Here is a 21231-nt window from a genome sequence, read left to right as displayed (position 1 = left end):
AAAACTGGGTCTGGTAAGTAATATCCGGGGATGGGTCGGTTTTTGTGGGTACAGTATCTAGTGCGATCCACGACGAACACCCTGGCCTCCCAGCGCACTCGATAGTGGGAATATAGCCGGCGGCGACGGCAACTTGCTCCCCCTCCGCCGCTGCGCCCGCGGCGTCCTTCTGCGCGACATCGACCGCGGGGACATCAGCTCGCTCTCGGCATAACCCACATCGCTCAGCGCATCGAGCTCCTCGATCTCGTGCTGGACATCTTCAGGCGGTGCAGCTTTGAAGACGGCCTGGATATCGCCGTGGGGCGAGAAGCCGCTAAAGTTCCATCGCAGCCGCGACGACGAGTTGCGGGAGCGGTGGAGACCGCCGTAGCGCGCGCTGCGCCGCTCGAAATAGCCGATGGCCAACAGGGTCGGGGCGTTGAGCGCGCGGATGAGGGCGACATTGAGCTCGTGGAACTGGCGCGGGGTCAAGAGGGCCTTCAAAGGTAGCAGGAAGAGAAGGGCGGCCAGGTTGAAGGGTGGGGGATACGAGAAAACGGCGTCGCTCTTGACGCCGGCGAAGGTGAGGACGGCGCGGCGGAACTGGATCTCGGCGGGCGCGTCGGCGATGATCTTGGAGAAGATGTTGGTCAGCACGGCGACCATGATGGTCAGGAACAGCGTGTTGCCCAGGAAGGCGAATGCCGTCATGAGGGCGGGGCCGAGGATCGGGTGGAACTCGGCGCTGTGGTCGATGCCCGTGCCATCCAGACCGAACCAGATCCATAGCAGCCATTTGCAGACCGTGGCCCACGCAGGGTTCTCATCGGGTGCCGAACTGCTGCTGTTGAGCCAGAGAAGGGAGAGCAGGAATCCCGTGAAGCACCAGATGGCAAGGAAGGTGACAAGCGTGAAGTCTTTCAGCATGGCGTAGATGGATATGAATACGATGTTATCGGGGATCGTGGCAAAGGCAAGTCTGGTCAATAGGATGGGTGCAGCCACACATAATGCTTGCATGCCATACCCATCGGCCATGGATCCGATGGAGCCATCGTGTAGTCGACACACGGCATATACACCGAATATGACGATAAACGCGATATCCAAGAATGACCAAAGAGTTTGGGAGTAGACAGCCCAACCGTGGTCGATCATTGCTGCGAACTCGTCAACGCACCAGCCAGTGGCGTATATCCCAAACAAATACTCAAACACGGTCGCTCGGGGGCTGCTGCGATGCATCATTGTCAGAATGTAAAGGCAGACCATAACCAGAAACTGGGACAGCTCGATGATGTTCCGCACGCGAGGCACCGTCAATCGGGTTTGATCTAGGAAGGGCGCGTGACGCGGGTCGTAGAGCGATATGGGGCAGCTTTCGTAGTGGTCTGGCAGAATATCGACGAAGCTGATAGGCGTGTAAACGACGCGACCCTCATAGACAGCATCGATCACTTTTTGACAGGCGAAAGAGCTCACGAAGACCTTGCTCTCGGAAATAATGGCCAGCTCCAAAGCCGTGAGTCGGCGCTCCGGCTCCCCATGGCGTTTCTGTATCGGCCATTGGCGATGGCGATGCTCAATCTCGATATCCCTCGGCGAGCCTTGAAATGGATCGAAGCCGTTCACCAGGATGTGAGAGAGTAGTAGCAGGCCTATGGGTCCGGAGTGCTCCTCGTGAAAGCGCCGCAAAATACGTGTCGCTACCAGCTCACACAATGCAGCACGAGCGATGCTCACAGTCTGATGAGCTGTGCTGGACTGCTCACGAAGGAATTGGATTCGATTGGCTAGAAGACAGTAGACTAGCAGAGGACATCAGCATTTGTTGGTATTAAGATGAAGATAAGCTGCGATTACCCATCCATGGGTCATCGGGGTCGTAGAGGCGATTGACCAGGGGCCGGACGACGACGACATTCATTCGAGGTTCACGGAGCTGATCGAGTGTATACGGATCATCTTGTCGCTCATTGTTAGGCTACTAATAGACAAGAGGTGCGCAAAGGGCCAAACCGGCTTACCCAGAGTAGCTATGACCAAACGCCGCACACTGGGTTACACAGCAGATCTTAGCGACAGCAGCATGACGAGCGGGTGGTAGCTGGTAAGTAGTGAGTAATGACGTTACCGGTGAATTGTCTTGTAGATTGAGGGACTGTCGACGACACTGCTGGTCCTGCTGCTGCCGCTTCCACTGTCGCGCCGATGGCTGTCAGGGCGAAGACTGGACGCGGTCTCCAAATCGATGGAGGATTCGTAGTCTTCCCATACGGGATTCTGCTGGCCACGTTGGGCTGGGCTACCGCTGTTGGATCTCCCTAGCTCGAAGGATTTGGGGCTAAACAGGTGGAAGTCCGACATGCTACGCGCCAACCTGCGATAAAAGTGATAACTTCTTGCAATTGCCTGACTCCTCAAGGATGTACAAGAAAGAGCAATGCTATGTTCAAATCTAGGAAAACAGGAAATGAGAATACTGTGTTCTTTTTCCCCGACCGTTTCAAGGCCGAAATCTTTTGCTGTGGAAGTGAGAGGTAAAGAAGATGGGATTCATAATCGCGCAGTGAGGAGGCAATGGTGGGGCGAACGTCACAAGCTTCAAGGTTTCCCGTACAGCTGTAGCTAATACGGCGCTGGTTGCAGCTGGTTCGTCTCATCCCCTAGCTGTCTATGTTCCCCGGCAATTGACATCAGACCAAACACACATGTGGCAAGGACACATCTCTTTCTTTGCTTTTGATATTCATTTCATCATTCGGAAGTAACAAGAATCGCTGTATGAACGGTTTGTCGTCACTACACAAGCTCGAAGTGAGCAACGGATACGGAGGCCTCCTTGTTATCGATGCGGGGTTGTAGCAACAACGAACGGCGCCTGCAGGAGCTGCATTGGTTGGTGCTAGGGAAAAGCTTAAGGCGAACAACCTAATCCCAAATCAGGGGGTCGTTTGGTCGGTCTTCCTTCGATGCGAGAGTGGACAACGATTTTCATCCTTCAAGTCGCCTGCAAATGAGCATCTCCATTCACATTGGATAAATATTATGGGACTCAATTTGATTTCGAACTGACACGCTCAGCCTCCCGTCAATTAGCCTTCGTCCTTAGTTTGTCCGGCGCCACCACACTGCGGCGACGATACCCGCCGCCGGGACTCCCACCATGAGCGAAACCTTGCCCACCATCTTGCCGAACGCGAGCCACCACATCAGCCCGTGAGCGAAAACGAACTGCTGCGCATCGTTAACATGCGGCATGGGCTCGTCCGGCACCTCCTCCCCCAGAAACTCGCACAGCGGGCCCCAGCCGTCCTGCACCTTGTACTCCAGCAACCGGTCCTCGGGCACAACGCGACGGATATGGGCGTAGTGGTCCACGAATGCTTGGCGGGCGGGGGTGTCGGCCGACGAGAAGTCCGAGACGGTGCGGAAGGCGATGGGGCACACGAGATCCCGGAAGCGCACGAAGGGCCCCGCAAGGCTCGGGTCCCAGGCCGCAACCGTCTCCCAGGAGCGCCAGCGGTTGACGACGCCGGCCGTGTTGTCCATGCTGCGCAGCCAGGGCTCGACGTCGCGCGTCTGCAGCACGACCTTGGCGTCCGGGTAGGCCGCGAGCAGCTCCTCGGCAAATAGGTTGCACGGCACGTCGGACACGCCGTCGTAGTCGCCCAGCAGGCGGTCGAACTCGGCGCGGCCCCACCCGGGGCCCTCGCCGTGGAACTTGGCGCGCAGGGCCTCGCCCCATAGCGACAGGCTGGTGCGCGGGCTCATGATGGCCACGGCCATGTGGTACGGGTTGTAGCCCAGCTTCTGCAGCGCGTGGAAGAGCGACATGGTCCCCGTGCGCGACATGCCGAGGCACAGCACCTTCATTGGGCGCGTCCGCGTGCCCGGGTGCGAGTCGATTAGGCGGCCCGTCTCCGGGTGCGGCTCCAGGTTGTAAATCTCCTTGACCTTCCGGGCGTCAAATGTGTCCAGCATATTCGGCTGCCGGTCGCCAACATGGCTCGTCGTCGTGGGGGTGGGGGTAGCGTGGGGCATTTTCGGGCGGTAAGCGTCAACTGAATCACTGAGCACAGGTGGGCGGGCACTTTTGAAGAATTGACAATGAGACCGCACATCACAGCGGCATCTTCACTCTTTGTACTCCCAAGCGCGCGTAACAAACCGAACATGGTCTGACGTGTGCACGCTTACCTGTAGCCTACCCACGTTTCGACCCCCTATTGACCCGCATTACATGGCCAAGTGCTTACTATACAGGGATTTCGTAACTGACTGGTGCTGGGAAGACCCCGATACGGATGATGAGGTGAGATTTATCCAATTAAGGATTTTCCCCTCATGGGGTAGTTGCAGTGCGGCTGAAGCCCGAATTTCGGCTTGGCTTGCCTGTGCCCTGTTAGTGGATTTAGGTGGATAAGTGCTAAGTTAACAGTTGGCAATCACTAAATTTGTGTCTTTACTGTCCTATCAACTACCATTGGGTATCGTTAATCGCTCCTCTCCCTTTTGAGCAGCATGAAGAAGTAACGTCACCTCTCTCAATTCATCATTGCCACCGTTGAAAACTCGGCTGGTGTAACGGTTCCGCCTCACGCATTACCCTCCTCACTAAATCCTGCTTCGTGCAAGGGCCCATGGATTCTATCCGAGCGACGTCCGGCGGTACATCCCCGTCTGCCGGGACTTCACCCCTATCATTGTCGCAAGCAGCGGCCATGATGCCGGACGCCTTTTCCTTTTCAAGCTTATCGGGCTCCTCCCCATCCACGCACCCTGGATCTGCGCCCTCGACGCCGGCCGGCGGTGCAGTGATCCCAAGGTGCTCCCGCAGGACTTCAGCGCGATCTCGCTGCTGGCGGGCCAGTCGCTCAGCCACTGTCTTTCGCAGCCTGGAAAGGTCTTCTTGCGACGGAAGTCGGTCGTGGGAGGCGGGGGCCCGATCAATGGTATCGCAGATACTCTGGTTGATGTTCATAGCGCGTGACGCGAATGCCGGATATTCCTTACCCAATCCCGTCTCTCCGATCGCATCGGCGAACTCACTTTGGAGGACCAGAGACTCTACAAGCCACTGCTTGCCGGACGACCCCTCACGGAGGCGTCTCAATCCTTTAGTTAACGTGTTATCTAGCTCCATTCGGCTCTCTCCGACTATGCATTGGGCAAAGAAAAGTTTCACCAGAGACTTGAGCGTCTCGGGGTGATCATCCCCAAGAATTGCTTCGTGAGTGACGACGATCCTTTTTAGCTCCGTGGTAAGAGACTGGCCCATGTCGTTTGTCTCAATGCCGCTAGGATCGCTCAGGTCTAGGTCCGGGTCTTGCCATTTCATCAGGAGAAACGGCCGTGAAGCGATCAGATCGCGCCGGGTGGACTTCGTTGAAGGATCATCCCGACCCAGAACATGGCATTTATCCTGATATGCATTCTTCAGCCACTCTAAAGCGACTCCGAAGCATGCGCTCTCGTCATCTTTATCGGTAGCCTCAAGACAGTACAATACCATGTCGACCTTGTATATCAGTGCCAGTAAAGGAGGGCTAGGACCCAGTGGACTCATGACATTGCCTAACATTGCCTGTAGAGTCTCTCGTCGCTTTTTATGCCACTCCACAGAGTCGAACCTCGTTGAACCTGCTAGTCCCATGACTCCGATTGCCATGATCACAGAGGGATTAATAACTCCATCGAACGTCAGTCCTTCGACCGAACTGATAACCGCTTCCAGGAATGTTATTGTTTGAGGTTCGGTTTCATCCGCTACTGGCAAGCTCTTTTTAATGAGAACCAAGTTTTTCCTACCCCCAGGGCCCTTCTTATTCTCATAAGCGAAACATGTGCTACTTTGCGTGATCAACAGATCGCGTGCGATGTTGAACGCCCGGTCCAACTTGCCTGCGCGCATCGAAACGAAGGCAAGAAGGGTTTCGTAACGTAGAGTCTCAGGGTGAGTCTTGCCGTTGACGTTGTGTGCATTTCTCACAATGAACATCAAACATTTCTCAGCTTTGACGTAGTTGCCCATCGCTATGTCGAGCTCCGCCAGCAGACACCACGACCTCAGTGTTCGCTGGTCCTCGGAACCTAACAACCCCATATGGGATCTTACCAGCGATTTGGCAAGGCGATATGCATCGCGGAAGCGAGACTGAATGTAGTATATCTGGATCAGCTGCGCCTTGGCCTCCAATCTGTCAGGATGCTCGGGATGATATTTTTCGCTCATTGAGCGCTCGGCTGAACCCAAAATCTCCAGACCACTTTGCAGGTTGGACGTGAGGGCGAGTAAAAGCCCATATAGGGTACTACATGGCCATGAAGCAGATTTGTCATTACCACGCCACGCCTCCATGTCTTCGAGTGCCGCCTTGCTAGAATGAAAACGAATAGTAAGCATAACCTGTTATAGATAATGGCGCTTCCCCCGAAAAATGAATCTTGTCATTCCACATTGGATTGGGCCTTCCCGAGCCATAGTTTGAGGAAGCATTATTGATTGTACGTACGCGTCATGGAGGGCGCCCTCATAGTTGCCCCAAAGACAGTCAGTTCTGGCTCGCGCGAGACGTATCAAACCCCTCTCGTATCTCTCTGAGGGGTAAACGGTTGCTTCGTCAAAAAGATCCAGTGCTTTGTTGAACTGATCGTGTGCTCGATGATAGTCTCCAATACATGTATACATGATACCAACCTCTCTGTAAGCTATGATGTGCCTTGACCTATCATTTTCGGTGGCGTCTTTAACGCTTGCCGGAAATAGATCCCCAAACGGCTTGGGCCTATTCACGTAGGTTGCCCGGGACACAAAGGCGAGAAAGGCCGAACCTGGGTCGTTAGAGAGGTCTGGCAGCAATGGAGGGGATAGTATCGTTCTATCATCTTCGTTGCCGAAGCTTTCAACCATCCTTTCAAATTCGATTGGCCGGGACCGGATCAGCGCGATCTGGGCATCCATAATGGTGTGATCTCTGAAATCGGACATGGGTCTGTCTTCTCCCATAGATCTTTCTCCAGGTATGTTACAAGGATGCATCTTATAGATTGGGTTTTTATCAATACCGAAAAGCTTATTCAGAGAAATGATATCTTGGAGTGCTGTCTAATAGAAATAATGTAAATACATTTGATGGGACATGTCCAGGCCTTATATATAGACAAAGGAGACTGGTGGCTAAGACTGCCATCCCTGATGGGATGACAACCCTCTGGGAAGCTACAAGCATCTACCCTGCATAAGCCCCCTCATGTCCAACACGGATATGGTTGCGAGACCAGATGACGAAAAGTTAGTTCTAGGCCGGCAAGGAGTTGGAGGGGGTGCTGGCTCTGGTGGACACGGGTGATGTGGCAACTGCACGTAGGGAATTATAGATTCCACGCCGGAGCAAGACGGGATTTAATAGCTTTGGATAAGCTATCGGGTATGGACTGACCATCAAACACGGGTCCTGTGCTGGGTTCGCCATAAGGATATATCTTGTAACTTGTTTTCAAAACAGATGGAACTCGATAGCACGCTGGTCAACAGGGATTGCTTGAGCCTAGTTGATCTGGGATGTATGTCTACAAAAACGGGCGTCTGTTATGTTACTCAGTTTACCTCTCACATCAATCCCGGCATCGGGATCCTGGGGGTGCAACAAACATTACTCTGCTTGTCGGGAATAGCGTGAACAAACCCGAGGCTTGACTGCACATCCGGGATACCCACCATACACAGTGTTCCTGAAGTGTTCCTTGAACTTATGGGATACCATGGAAACAAGTATCGGTTTGATTCCAACAACGCTCGTTGCTGAAAGGGGTTTGCAACGTATTTTGAGCCGTATCCGGATGTTCCTAACAAGCGATTGCTGTCTGATTGCTGAAAGACGGGATTTCACTACCAAGACTGACACACCCAACACCAACATGTAAATTATCTTAGCAAACATTTCAGGCTGTTTTGTTGAGCCGGGCCGAATTGGACATCTGAGATGGCCAGTTTATTAATACGCACGATGGTAGCCGTCGTAACCACAAAGGAAATGCGAATGTGTATTTCGACGGTTAAAAAACGCTATCAAAGTTCCGGAACGCCATCTATGGTATCTATCAAGCACTCGCCTTCTCGCCCCCATCAGCATTCTTCCACGAACCCGCATAATGATGCACTGTAAGCTTCCGCCCGACCTTCTTATCCCCGTGCTCCTGATTCATCGAGTCAGCAAAGGCGTAGTCGGGCAAGACCAAGACGTCCCCGATCAGACGGGGCTCCGCGACGTGCGAGATGTCCCGGTCTCCAACCTCCCTATTCAGAGTTTTGCTGACGCTCTTGAGGATGCCGCGGGTCAGGCGCCGCGGCCCCGAGACGTCGACGATGTCGTCGAGCATGTCGAGCTTCAGGTCCCGCACGAGGACGCCGCGCGCCCGGGCCTTGGCGACCAGGTACTCCAGCCCGTCCTCGACCACCGTCAGCATGTGGGGCGATTTGGGCTTGGCCACGATGGTCCAGCTGGCGAACTGCCGCACCCAGATGTCCGTGTCGAACTCTAACCCGACGACGATGTTGGCCTGGGCCCGGTACTGCTCCGGGACCCACTCGTGGATCGGCGCTTCGCAGGAGACGTCTAGGTCGTTCCAGATCCCGCCTTCTTCGTAGAGGATCATGTAGCGAAGGAGGTCGGCTTTGATGATGGGGATGGTGATGGCGAGGTAGGTTTCCACCATGTCCGGGCGCGATGCGAAGTGCTTTTGCACGAATGCATCGCCCGATGCATCTGTCATAAACTCGGATACAAAGCCTGGATTCTTGAAGGTGCAGGACTCGATGTAGCCTTTGAGTTCATCTTTCAGGCCCGCAGGCCCTAGTTTATACCACAGCTTCTCGGGCATTGCGTTGTTGGTGGGGGTCGGCTTCATGGAAAAGGAGGAAGAGGACGAGGGAGTGGCTACCGGTTGTTGAGATGAAGATGGTTTCGTAGCTTGCAGCGCGGTGATGACATCGTGGACCTCCCAGCGCGCAGGGCGATGCAGATGTAGAACAAGAAAGCAAACGGTGAGGAAGCTGACGGCACCAACCAGCTTGAACGATACGCTGCGGCGAAGTGGTAAAGCCATGCTTGCTCGTTGATAGCTACATGCGGATAGCTAAAGGAGATGTTTCGTGCAACGTATTGCCGAGAAAGATGTTGAGAACTCTCCAAGCCAAAATCGAGACGGGTAGCGAAATCAATATTCGAATGAATTCCTGACACTGAGACCTAGCCAAGGCACTGAGACAGACCATGCATGTAACCTGGCGCTGACAGCCGACCGGCGTAGCGCTTGTTACCCTCCCGGTGCCCGGCCCCTTTCCATGCGACGGGCTGTAGGGGGCTTCTCCAATGAGATATCAAGAGTCTGTCAATCTGTGGGCCAATTCCCGTTACGTGTCTCGCTTTGCATTGAAATTGGCAGGATAAGCGCTTTTGTGGCATGATATCTAACAAGAACCAACCGAAACGCGTCGCTACGACTCCCTATTGGGTACCGCCTAGATGGTACACCAACTTTTATTGGATCACAAGAAGACCACCCCAGCCCTACCCCAAGGAAGCCCATTTCTTCGGGCTTTTTTCCTCATTTGAAGAGCGAGAGGATGAAACCATGGAGAGTGAAGGGATCAGGGCACTTTAGTTAATCCCTCCGGTGGCTGATGAGGCTTGCGTTCCTCCGACCTCTGGTAATAGCTCCCTCTTCCGCAATGCGAAGTTCAAACTCAGAAACTGACATTTCTTTGGCTTCGCTATCTCTAACAGGCGTGACGTGATTGACTCATCTCACGATGACCCAGGTCTTTTGCTTGGTTCTCCTTCTAATAGGAACCGTCTTGGGTCAGAGGTTCGTCAGCCCAGGGGAAAGCTCAGGACCGCAACCCCCCGGCTCTTCGCTTTCGAACACTGTCTATTCTGTCGGCTCTCACTTCTACATCGCCTGGGAAAATGCCAACAAGACCCGGCAACTATCGATAGTTCTGTTCCAGTTGGACGGGGAGGAATTGGTCTACCCATTTGAGTACATCGAACGTAAGTGATAGCGTGCATCCTCATTCCGTAGTGTCCTCCCTTGGATCCCACACGCTAACGTGTCTCGCAGAGCGTCTGACGGGACGGAGTACAATCGACTGGACTGTGGCTACATCCAAAGACCTTTCATTCTCGAGCAATTTCCTCTTGAATATGTTCTACGATGGCGACTCTAAACCAGTAGCGGTTAGCAAGCGTTTCAACATCACCGACACCCGAAAGACCTCAACCAGCACGACAAGCACCAGTTTGATCTCCACAAGCGGACTTATCTCCACTCCTCCAACAAGCACTGCAGCCTCTACTCCCGCTCTAGTCGCCACGAGCTCTGCACCGGAACACGCCACCGACGATGGAGCCGGTGGCGAGGGGCTCAGCACTGGCGCCAAAGCCGGCATTGGCGTCGCCGTACCCGTAGTAGCGCTGCTCGGAATTGGTGCAGGTTATTTCCTCAACAAATATCGGACAAGCAAAGCTCGGCCGCCAACAACATGGGGAGCCGACCCGGGGCAGATCCCCATGAGTCAAAAACGCCAGAAGGTCCTGCACCCGGGCAAAGGTACGAGCTCGGCAACCAGACATCGATATACGGGATGAACAATGTGTCTACAGGGTACAGCACGCCGCATGAGCTGTACACTGCGCCAACGGAACTGTACAGTAGCCCACCAGGAAGGTAATTTGAGGAACGCGAAACGATGAGTATGGTGAATGCATGTGTTCTATCTAGATCCACGAACCTTGGTAGTAGTTAATCCACCTGTAAAGCAAAATAGCAGTATCCTTTGCATCCCAAAGGTTGTCGCAGTCACGATGGCCTTGTCTCTCATTGAGGTACATTGCAAAGAGGAACTCCGTTCGTGGTCCTTGACACCCGCCGTGCATCCCTAATTCTCCTCATCGTCGTCGATGATGACATCGTAGTCCTCCTTATCGGCGCAAGAATAGCACAGTCCAGCAACAGTAACTGTTCGAAGTGCTGAAGTCCCAGAGTACCATGTCTGGCCAAAACCTTTAACTCGTTCGGAATGGCAGCGTGAACATTCCTTGGGCCTTTGCGAAGCCACCATCGATCTTTGACCCTGGTTCTTGGTGTCCATCGTGAGCGCGACCAGGTCCACTGCGAGCTCAGGTACACCCTTTAAAGCCTTGATGAAGCGAATGTCCTTTCCAAGGACAACGAAGGTCATCTTGAGAAATATCATGATGGATTTGCGCAGTTCCCTGTGGAATTTTGTGTCTGTGTTGGCGTCGTACACAGTCCTGGCTGCGGAGAAGAACTGATTCAGCTGTTCATCGCTCCAGTGCTCCGAACTGCTGTTCAAGACCCCATGGATGTACTCCTTGGGATTCCAGATTGAACGCGCCTGATGTTGGAGTATCATGTTGATGTTGTTAACCACGGCGGTTTGCAGATGATTGATGACAAAGTAATCGGCGATTTTATAGATCTCGAGAAGTCTGACCAGCCCGAATTTGCTGAAATCCACTGGAACAGTTATATGGTTAGCGAGTTGCTCAAATGGTGTTCGTACTAAAAGCACTAACATTGGCATGTGTAGAGGTATGTTAAGATGAGGTCCATATCCTCAGTAGAATGCTCTCTGATGAAGATTCTTCCTGTCTGTGCTTCCTGGAATGAACCAGTAAATGCCTTCTTGAAGTAGGCAGATCGAGAACACAAGATGCATTTGTGAACCTTCCAAATCTTGTCGCCCACGAAAACCTCGGCGTCAGAAAGAAACCCACTATTGAGGAGCTCCTCGCCAGAGGTCTTCGCCAAATCGAGCCCTGTCTCCATTGTGGGTGTTGAAGTGTTGATATGTCGTTTTGGGATGGGCGATTTGTTCAGAGGATGGGGAAAGACAACTGAGGAGGTGATGGAGAATGTCCAAGATAATGTTTTAATTGATTAAGAGTGATTGTTTCTTAAGCTTCTCTATGGTTAAATCTAGCTGGCTACACATTCACCTCACTTTAGAGGCACTCCAGTCGCGGCCGACCTGAGTGAAGACAACTCCATACAGACCTGCGCACGGATGTTCGAGCTGGGTGACTTTTTTGACCTTGTTGGGCTTCGCGAGGAGGCAGCGATAGCATCCGACAAGAAACTTTGGTCAATCCTCTCGCAGTTAGAATGGATTGCCGGGGAAAAGCGCACAAGAACCCCCGAGCAGGTCGACCAGATTTCCGAGATCGCGGAGTTTGCGTACAGCACCAACTCGGCAACCTACAGAATTCCGAGAGAGGACGTGACGCAATTCTTGATGAAGGTGGTTGTTACCTCTCGGGTCTGCAAGTTGGGCCAGTTCAAGGATCTCCTGACCAAACTGCCGGCCTTAAATTTTGAACTCACGACAGCCACGGCAAAGGAGCTCAAGACACGCCATTTATTAGAAGCTTATGGACCTGACTTTTAAAACCAACGCACACAACCAAGTAGCTATTATACCAATACGTTGGAAATTCTTTAATAGCAAATCAATCAACCCAATGAACTCAATTGGCTGAAATAACCTCATGGAAGTCTCCGATGACTTAGGGCATCTGCTTAGGCCCTCATTATCACCCGCGAGACAGCAGAATTTCGGTGCCAAAGGCCGGAAAATCGCGCAAAATCTGCTTGAACATAGGCTGCATCATCGGATTCTTGTTAAACGTACTACGCCCCACGAAATCGCACAGAAGCTTGCGAAGGGGCTCGTAGGTGGCAAGTTCGTTGCTGTAGGCGACCTGGACAACGTGACGTATGTCTCTGTTCCATGGCAGTTTCTTCTTCGGGTCCCAATTGTCACTGTATTGGTCGAATCGTTCCGAGAGCGCATTCAGTGCCGTTGTGCGAAGGGCTGGCAGATCGAAAAAGTCGCCTAACTCGAATATCTTGACATGAGCCTCCACATTTGCCTCGCGTTTGTATAGGCCCTTGGTCACTGAAAGGCATGAGTGGTTAGTGTTCTTAAAGTGCAGCAAGAGTTCAGTGTTTAAAGAAGAGGCTTTACATACACTCTCCAGTGTAGATGAACTCAATAATAGTTTCGACCTCGTCCGGGGTATTCTCCTCCAAGGTAACATGGCTCGTAACGGCTTCCTATGCTAGTATCAGTGATACCGTTGCGCCGAGTTAATTCTGGGATATGGTGATGTGTTTCTTGCCTTGAAGCCTCCTGTCAATGCGTTCTCGAAGAAAGGGCAGCGGTCAGAAAGAATGGCCTTGTGTAGATTCCAAGTTCTGTCACCACATGACACTTTCATATCTGAGAATTTGCCAGACTCAAGGAGGCCTCCCGAGGACAGCATCTGCTGTATAAAAGGGCCGGCACTTTTAAGGGAAGTCGACATTGTTTCCATATTTGAGTCTGATCAATTTGGAACCGAAGTTTGTGGAAGTGTGATGACAGCTTTTTTCAATTGAGGAAGGAAAAGGAAATAACAAATGCTGTTCACAGATAGATGGCCGTTTGCACCGGCCGTTTACACCGGTTATCGGAGGGACAGCCGCACGGACAGGATACAGTACTATTTGTATTTAATATTGTCCACCACATCCAATACTACCTACCACCTTACCTGATACACGATCTAAGTGATGAACTATAAAACTTCAAGTGCCGCGAAAGCCATTAAATGTTTTTAATAGATCCCGTCTAGTAATAATGCAACTTGTCGTTCCACTTTCCACAACGCTTCAAAGCTGCCTCAACAGCTCAGGAGTCAACGTTGCACTCTAACGTCAGCGTGTTCCCGCTCGCGGTTATCTGATCCAGCTGGGAATGCAACTCACTTGGCCCAACACCAAGAGTCACAGCAGCCCCTATATATAAGAAAATAAGCAAGAGAGGAAGTCTCTGAAAATGGGGTATCTCCTCGTATAGTCGAGCATTCCAAATGATAAGCGCTAAAGTATAAACAAAAAGGACAAATATAAACATCTATTCCACCCTGCATATTATCGCTTGAGCAGGACCCATCGGGAAGAGGGGGACCAGTGAGCCCCACCCGACTCACGTCGTCGTGATCCTTCATCCCGGTCTTTGGGTCGTCCTCGCCTGCACGCTCGGCCGCCACTGTCGACTTGGGTGCCGTGCGTGGTAAATGGGCACGACTGGCGGCGGGACCGATCGCCACGAGGGCCACCCCCGCCGTCGGGGAGTGCCGGGTCCATGGGCTGCAGCCCGTCATCGGAGCCCTGGTCGGTCGGGGGTAGGTGTAGGACGAGCTGGGCCAGCTGCGCATATCCTCGTCTCTTGCGATCCTCTCGCGGATAAACCGGGCGCGCGAGAGACAGAACCATAGAATGAGTAGCAGCACGAGTGCGCCGATGCAGCAGCCCAGGATAATGCCGATCTGCGTGGGCGATAGGCCCGAGTCCTTGGATGGCCCTGACGAGGACCCTGTAGAAGGGGGTGGGTTCGGTGCGCCTGTGGCGGCGGGGCCGGCGTCGGTATGGCCGCCGTTGCCTAGCGTTATGATCGCGGTCCGGGTCGAGTCGGGTGTTACTATGGTTTGGGTGAGGACGACGACATCCTGGCGCTTGATCCGATCTGGGTGGGCGGCAATGGCCGGTAAAGGGGCAATCATGATGCAATGGGGCGTTTTGGTTGGTTGGGCATCGATGGCCTGTGGGGAATGATCGTGAGGAACGTCAAATTGTGAAAGCATGCACAGAAGAATGCAGCAGCAGTATGAGGGTTTTGTTTCACTTGTTTGGTGGTTCTGCTTGTTCGCCTGTATCTGATGTTTCGCGTATGTTTAAACCACGTGCATCATTTGCGTCCGAAAGCAGGAACACACGCAGAATGGCAACGAGAGAGGATCTGTGTATTGCATCACAGCAGCAGCAACAGCGACAGCGCCCCCTTGCTGGGGTATCCCCACGTCTTTATCTATTAATGGCGGTTGCTGGCCGCAACGGGACGACTCACATCGGTCGACGCGGGCCGGTCAGTGGCCGCAATGGGATACAGCCATCGAAGCGTGGGAAAGTCTAGAATGCGTAGGGCAGCCCAAAAAGCTAAAAAGGTGTGGCATGCAAAAGGGCTTCCTTTTTCCAAGTCAAGTTCGCGTGTCGCTGCTACTCTGCTCCCTTGTCTCATGTGGTGTGCTTCACACCCTCTTCGGCCTGCAGGGAGTTGTCACTTGACGATTGGCCGGGCCATCTGACCCCTCGGCCAACCCAATCGTGGGAAGCTTGGCTAAGACATCTGGCAGCCTATTGAACTGCCGCACTAGCTCCTCCCGCAGCAGATGCCCGCATGGGTACTTACTTGTAGTAGCGCCATCATGACAATGGCAATCTATACGACGGACTTTGACGGGCGCCACCAAACAAAGTCGCAAGCAGCCGCTAATGCGAGATTCGAAATGCATGACCTGTGAGACAATTGCAAGGGCCTTTGGGAAATCAGGTATTGTGCATGCGGGCTGACTTGAAAGTCGCTGTTTTTTTCTGCCAGCTTCTGTCGGACTCATTCTTCCCTCATCTTTCTCCCTTACTGAAGGAGTCGGACGGGACACCGAACCACCCTTCGGGGGCCAAAAACTGCGACCACGAGTGAATTCATTCACGACGATCCACTCCACCGCCTATCGCGACGTATGAATGGCCTCGGGAATGAAGCTCCCACCCAGTGGCACCAGCGAATCAATGCAAAGCTCCTTGGCTGGAAGCAATGCAGACGTGGGTCCTGCCAATGGGGGAGATGTGCGACGATAAGATGGATGCATCTCGGCAGAGAACGTGCAGCAAACGAGAGCGAGACAGTGAGGGGGCAGGCGGGAGGCCAAGGGCAGAAATAGGCGGGAAAGGAAGACGGGAAGAGAGAAGGATGGACGGTGTTCCTGAGCAATGATGAGAAATGATGATGCTGATGAGTTGTACGAATCAATTGCGTCGTATCCAAGAGAGCCAATAAGTAGACGAGCGCGCGCCGCAGGTAATGCACGAAATCGTGAGATTGCGACGCACTCGTCCGGCTCGTCGCGAGTGCGCCCAGAGTCCGCAATCTCACCGAAATGTGGCGGCGACTGCTTCGTGGTGGTCGTCGGGCGTGAATGCTGAGTTGAAATGCTACCCAACGTCAATAATAAAAAGAAAAAAGTGCAGAGTCGACGGTGTTCGTTCCACTGTCAAATGAAGTCGCTTTAAGGTTGGGAGGGGAAAACAGTTAGTCGGTGGCTTTTCCAGCTGGCTCGCAGGGGGAACCCAAACGCCACAGGACGTAGCAGCCCAAGCAGTCCATCCATCCCATTTAGTTCTCTATGGTCATCAGAATAGAATCTGGGCCATTAGAGCCTCATGAATCTACAATTGGCCAGCGAGGATGCTGGAGATGAGAACACTCGCTTCTTCCCGTGGCTATCCCTGTCGCTTACCCCCCTTCTTCCACCAGCTCTCCAACTGCAGCGGCTGCGGACGCCCGAAACCCGCAGCAATCACTGCCTATCTATCAATCTTGCTCCGGGACGGCTTTCTGCATCGGGACAAAAGTCTGCCAACAGGAAGTGCAAGCTCCGTGGATCGAACGAAAGCACAGCATATCAATATATTGCACGATGGATGCAGTCATGCCAATGTCAATATATAGCCGGCAGCAGCATGTACTTGCCGGAAACACACATCGAGGTCGCATGACGTGGCGCTGAACTGACGGTTTCGAGTTTCACGACCGCTAAACCTTCGCAAATCACCTACAGTCCCACGATTGAAACATGAGCCTAGAAGCATCATGTCAGCAATGCGCCATACGAATAAAGAGCTCCAAGATATTGAATTTCATGAACTTGGTTCTATATGAATGAGCGGTGCAACGATAAAGAGACGGTGACAACTCGTCAAAATGCTGCCCCCTTTCTAACATGCAACGTCAAAATCCAATGCATCGCATCGCATGACACCAATATTATGACTGGCATACTCCAATTCCTGACAGCCTGCTTCAATCATGCGCTTCGTTTCGAGGGAACCCGTTCTGTCGCCGAGATGTACTGCGCATCTCCATTGTACCTCCAGCGCGTGAAATGCGCCACGCCACCCTCCGGGCAATCCAGCCCGCTACCAAGCCCATTGCACGTCGCATAAGCCCCGACCAAGCTGCCAACGAAGTTACCGGCCCCACCGCTGACGAGAGCCGCCGACGCCTTGCCAATGACGATCCGCGCCCCCGGATCGGAAGCCGGCATGGCCGCGAGCGTGTACTCCATCGGCGTCTCCGCCCGGATCTCGAGCCGGATGGGCGCGTCAAGCCATGCCTTTGGGACCTCGACGAGGACCGGCTTAGGCGCTGCGACAGTCCCGATGGCGCGCATGCGGAACGAGAGCTTAGTGGCGCCGGCCTCCTCCTTCGCCGGGTCGTGCAGCTTGACGATGGCGAGATCGATGTGGTTGAGCTGCGTCAGGAAGACGGAGATGCCCGCCTCCTGCCCGGGCGTGGTCGGCGCGAACGCCGACACGTCGACGCTGAACGTGAACAGCGTGTCGGTCTGGCGGCGGCCCACGAAGGCGAGCCCCAGCCGCCCCGCCAGCACGCCGTCCGTGTTCGACTCGGGCGTCCCCGTCAGGTTGTTGCGGCTCGGCACGATGCGCAGGCCGTCGGCGGTGGCGGCGAAGGTGCCGTCGCGTGGGACGCGCCAGTGCAGGAAGTGCTTCGGGATCGCCGCGGGGCCCTTCTCGGCGCTAAAGTCGTACGCGTCGGGGTCCGAGACGAACGCGCCGTCGCCCGGGATGTCGCGGCTGGCGGGCGGCAGGGCCCAGCCGCTCATGTTGCCGCGCACCGGCTCCAGCACGGGCCACTCGCCTTCGTTCCAGGTCACGGGGAACAGCGACGCCTCGCGGCCCATGGGGAAGACCTGGAACGCGGGCCCGGAGCGCGTGGCTAGACACATGCCCCACCAGTTGCCGGCGGGGTCTTGGAACAGGTCGCCGTGCCCGACGGTCTGGAAGTACTCGGCGGTGCCGCGGTTCGTCAGGATGGGGTTGTTCTCGTACGCCTCGTAGGGCCCGGTGATGTTGCGGGCGCGGGCGATGGTGATGGCGTGGTCCGTGGCCGTGCCGCCCTCGGCGATCAGGAGCCAGTACCAGCCGTCCTTCTTGTAGATGTGCGGGCCCTCGGGCCAGACGCCGCCCGTGCCGTTCCAGAGACTGATCGGGGGCTGGCTGAGCTCGCCCGTCTCAAGATTGAGCTCCTGCAGAATGATGCCCTGCGTGGCGGCGTAAACCTTGCCGTCGTCGTCCCAGAACAGGTCGGGGTCGATCTTCTCCGGGCGGAAGATGACTGGGTCGCTCCAGGATGCGTCGTCGAAAGGGTCTGCCGTCTTGAAGACGACGCCGATCGTGCCGTCCGATTGGCCGAGATACTCGCAGATCAGGTAGAACTCGTTGTCGTGATAGCGCAGGGTCGGCGCGTACATGCCGTCCTGTTGGCCCCAGGTGTTCCAGCTGATGCCGGGCAGCTGGGTCTCGCGGTTCCACGCATGGCTGATGAGCTTCCAATTGACGAGGTCTTTTGAGGCGTAGATGGGGATGCCGGGAAACGCGATGAAGGTGGATGTCGCGCAGAAAAAGGTCCCGTTGACCTGGGTGCAGGAGGGGTCAGAGTGCCACCCAGGCAGCACCGGGTTGTAGTACGTCGAGTTCTGTGCCTGGCATGGCTTTGTGGCGACGGCGAGCGCCGTCACCAATAACGAAACGGGGGACAACCTCATTTCTTCGTGGGTATTGCCTCAACTCCAAAGTTGTTCCGTTCTTGACGCAGCGCGTCTTTGCTGGAGTTTTAGCCCTCACATTTTATCGACGTTCCAAGGCGGCAAAATCTGGGTCGATTCATGCGATCATCGTCAGCTATTACCCCGAATCAGCGCACCCAAGAACAGCCCCAACCCGGACAAGTGCGGGATTGGTCCATTTAGCCTGTTGCGCCCCGGCTGGGCCCTGCGTCATCTCCGCACCCACGAGCCCGGGCAACTGGCGGTGGAGCGCGAGCTTCGAATGTGAGTCCTGAGGGTAATTGACTGTGATTTGCCCGCGTATCAAGGGTTCGTATACGCATCATAATAATGACTGTCAGTTGAACGCACTTTGAAGCCGGGTTGGAAGCATAACGGAGTTGTGTTGAGTCGAAAGCTCTCCTGCTGCCAAGTCCTCGCTAAACCAACGGCATCGATTGCTGCTTTCGGAATGGAGAACGCTGATCCGAAGCTCCTTTCTGGAAATAACGACGCGAACCCACTTTGGTCTCCAATTGCATCGGCTGGCGAGCAATCAACCTTCAACGTACTCTGACTTTCTTTAGAATCCAGTTCCTCACGATGGATTACGTGACCCATGATTGCCAGCTTCATATCTTCACGATGATAGATCATGAACTCTTGTAGTGCAGCCGGTGTCAGTGATGATATCGCATGGGGCCCGCATCAGCCGTTTCCGTTTCCATAAATAGTAGTTTTGCGTCTCGTCGTATTGACCGTCGGTGACGTACCAGCTCTTGGGACGGGGCTGGAATCCCGAGACCACACCATCTTCGTCGATGCCGCTGGTATATGTACGAGTTGGTTTCCGGCGTTCCATGGAGCCTTTTCGCTCACGCTCGTTTTCCTCGTAATTGAGATGAAGGATGCGGGCGTTGGACGCGTTGAACAGGCGTAACGGCGGGTCCGTAAGTCTGCTCCATAATGCGTGCCCGTTGTATCGCCGGAGAGGAAGGTCGTCCTGAAAGACACTGACGCGATAGTCTGTGGCGTGGATCGGGCCTTGGCTGAGCGCGCAGGTCACGTCCAACACCTTGGTGCGGAGTGTGATGGTGCTGGGACCGTTGAGCCACCTGGCGTCTTGAGCAGCGAGGTAGTTGGAATCGAGCAGGTAGCTGTCGGTTCGATACTGAAGGCTCCCCTCGGGCGTCGCGAGAGGGAACTGCACTGGACCGTCCCAGGCGGCCCGTGACCATCGAGACGCTCTCGTAATCTTGGGACCTTGGAGTGGGCTTCCTACATTCGACCACCACAGGCCTGTGGCAATGCGGTCGGCCCAAAGCCCCGCCAGGTAGCTGATGCGCAGATCCCGCCGCAGGACCTTGGCTATGCCCGAAATGGTCATCAGCTTGTCCTTCTCCTTGGCCAGGAAGCGCATGGAGTACAGCTCAACGAGGGAAACCCAGTCTAGTGGCGAGGGGGACGGGCTCGCAGGATCTTCGCGAGTCCGGCTCCGTTTCAAAGCCTGAGAGAAGGCCCTTAGATTGAGTGAAGCCTGCGCCCTGAACTCCTTGACTGTACGCCTACTGTCGGGAAGTTGGGCTGTTTTGTCGGCAGAGGCTGGGACACCCGCTGACGGCGACCGGCGGGGATTAATATTATATACAGCTAGCAGTACTTCGCCGCTTCGCGGCTACCAACCTGCCGGCTCCCACTGTAGAGATTGGGTCACGTTAACGCTTTTTAACACAACTTCTCTATTATTCCTATAGATACTATAGATTAGAGCCCCCACTGGTCCATCCACGTGTTCATCCAATCGCAGTAATTCGGCTCTAACCGGGCCATGGACGAACTCTTTTCCAACGCTCGGTCGACGGCCAACCTAGGCCACTCCGCCCCCTGACTGAGGGACTCGAGGAAGTCGAGCAGTTTCAAAGCAGGGTTCTGCAGCACGCCTTTGGCGCCCGGGACATTTCTGCTAGAACGCCGCAATGCTTCCATCCACTCGCCCCATGACACCATTCTGACGGAGTCTCCCAGGCGTTTTGCTACAACCGGGGCCAGTGCCGTCCACTCGATGGCCGTTGGGCTGGAGACATGATACACGGGGGGAGAAACCTTCCCATTGGGATTTGAGGCGCTGCGTTCTGACAACGCCGGGACGGTGCTTCCAGAACTAAGGGCCTCCGGGTTGGGAAGCCCGGCCACGTCCACCACGACGGCGGCGGCCACGTCGACGGGGATCCAGTCTACCATCCGTATGGGACCCATCTCTGCTGGCAGGAGGCCAAGATACCTCGAAGAGGTAACAATCTTGGTCGGTTGCGTCAGTACGTAGGAAGCTGGACTCAGATAGGGCTGGGATATTGTCTTACCGTTGGAAACCACTCCTGTTTGGGCCACATTCCCTGCCGGTAATCGACGCCCACGGGACCAGCGATCTGTCCCAAGCGGCATATCGACGCACGCAGGCCAGTGCGGCCTGTTGCCTGCTCCAACAACATTTCGG

At 54.5% G+C, this 21231-nt stretch overlaps 10 protein-coding genes across 10 annotated transcripts; 1 reads left to right on the top strand and 9 right to left on the bottom strand.

The window, feature by feature from the left end:
* Positions 1-57: 57 nt before the first annotated feature.
* On the bottom strand, positions 58-2349 carry PG998_012183 (uncharacterized protein; the record flags this gene model as incomplete). Its single annotated transcript, XM_066878999.1, has 4 exons — positions 58-1775; positions 1846-1947; positions 2010-2038; positions 2117-2349. The coding sequence occupies 4 exons, from the start codon at positions 2347-2349 to the stop codon at positions 58-60; spliced, it is 2082 nt and encodes a 693-aa protein (XP_066725383.1).
* A 741-nt stretch (positions 2350-3090) lies between these two features.
* PG998_012182 (NAD dependent epimerase/dehydratase) lies at positions 3091-4026 on the bottom strand (the record flags this gene model as incomplete). Its single annotated transcript, XM_066878998.1, has 1 exon — positions 3091-4026. The coding sequence occupies one exon, from the start codon at positions 4024-4026 to the stop codon at positions 3091-3093; it is 936 nt and encodes a 311-aa protein (XP_066725382.1).
* Positions 4027-4537: 511 nt separating this feature from the next.
* On the bottom strand, positions 4538-6343 carry PG998_012181 (uncharacterized protein; the record flags this gene model as incomplete). The annotated part of the gene is made up of 1 exon (XM_066878997.1): positions 4538-6343. The coding sequence occupies one exon, from the start codon at positions 6341-6343 to the stop codon at positions 4538-4540; it is 1806 nt and encodes a 601-aa protein (XP_066725381.1).
* A 1742-nt stretch (positions 6344-8085) lies between these two features.
* PG998_012180 (glycosyltransferase family 32 protein) lies at positions 8086-9090 on the bottom strand (the record flags this gene model as incomplete). The annotated part of the gene is made up of 1 exon (XM_066878996.1): positions 8086-9090. One exon carries the CDS (start codon positions 9088-9090, stop codon positions 8086-8088), a length of 1005 nt encoding a protein of 334 aa, XP_066725380.1.
* Positions 9091-9796: 706 nt separating this feature from the next.
* Positions 9797-10717, top strand: PG998_012179 (uncharacterized protein; the record flags this gene model as incomplete). Its single annotated transcript, XM_066878995.1, has 3 exons — positions 9797-10037; positions 10108-10596; positions 10650-10717. 3 exons carry the CDS (start codon positions 9797-9799, stop codon positions 10715-10717), a joined length of 798 nt encoding a protein of 265 aa, XP_066725379.1.
* Positions 10718-10924: 207 nt separating this feature from the next.
* On the bottom strand, positions 10925-11838 carry PG998_012178 (uncharacterized protein; the record flags this gene model as incomplete). Its single annotated transcript, XM_066878994.1, has 2 exons — positions 10925-11526; positions 11586-11838. The coding sequence occupies 2 exons, from the start codon at positions 11836-11838 to the stop codon at positions 10925-10927; spliced, it is 855 nt and encodes a 284-aa protein (XP_066725378.1).
* Positions 11839-12169: 331 nt separating this feature from the next.
* On the bottom strand, positions 12170-14615 carry PG998_012177 (uncharacterized protein; the record flags this gene model as incomplete). Its single annotated transcript, XM_066878993.1, has 5 exons — positions 12170-12267; positions 12322-12375; positions 12701-12967; positions 13041-13125; positions 14043-14615. The coding sequence occupies 5 exons, from the start codon at positions 14613-14615 to the stop codon at positions 12170-12172; spliced, it is 1077 nt and encodes a 358-aa protein (XP_066725377.1).
* Positions 14616-16976: 2361 nt separating this feature from the next.
* On the bottom strand, positions 16977-18737 carry PG998_012176 (glycoside hydrolase family 43 protein; the record flags this gene model as incomplete). The annotated part of the gene is made up of 1 exon (XM_066878992.1): positions 16977-18737. One exon carries the CDS (start codon positions 18735-18737, stop codon positions 16977-16979), a length of 1761 nt encoding a protein of 586 aa, XP_066725376.1.
* Positions 18738-19377: 640 nt separating this feature from the next.
* Positions 19378-20157, bottom strand: PG998_012175 (heterokaryon incompatibility protein; the record flags this gene model as incomplete). Its single annotated transcript, XM_066878991.1, has 1 exon — positions 19378-20157. One exon carries the CDS (start codon positions 20155-20157, stop codon positions 19378-19380), a length of 780 nt encoding a protein of 259 aa, XP_066725375.1.
* A 344-nt stretch (positions 20158-20501) lies between these two features.
* Positions 20502-21226, bottom strand: PG998_012174 (NAD(P)-binding protein; the record flags this gene model as incomplete). The annotated part of the gene is given in 2 exon segments (XM_066878990.1): positions 20502-21080; positions 21098-21226. The coding sequence occupies 2 exon segments, from the start codon at positions 21224-21226 to the stop codon at positions 20502-20504; spliced, it is 708 nt and encodes a 235-aa protein (XP_066725374.1).
* Between the last annotated feature and the right edge of the window lie 5 nt (positions 21227-21231).

The sequence above is a fragment of the Apiospora kogelbergensis genome, assembly GCF_038363985.1.
Source record: "Apiospora kogelbergensis strain CBS 113332 chromosome Unknown utg000008l_segment0_segment0, whole genome shotgun sequence".
Lineage (NCBI taxonomy): Eukaryota > Fungi > Ascomycota > Sordariomycetes > Amphisphaeriales > Apiosporaceae > Apiospora > Apiospora kogelbergensis.
Note: the sequence above shows the minus strand (reverse complement) of the source record. Positions and strands in the feature narration are given on the sequence as shown.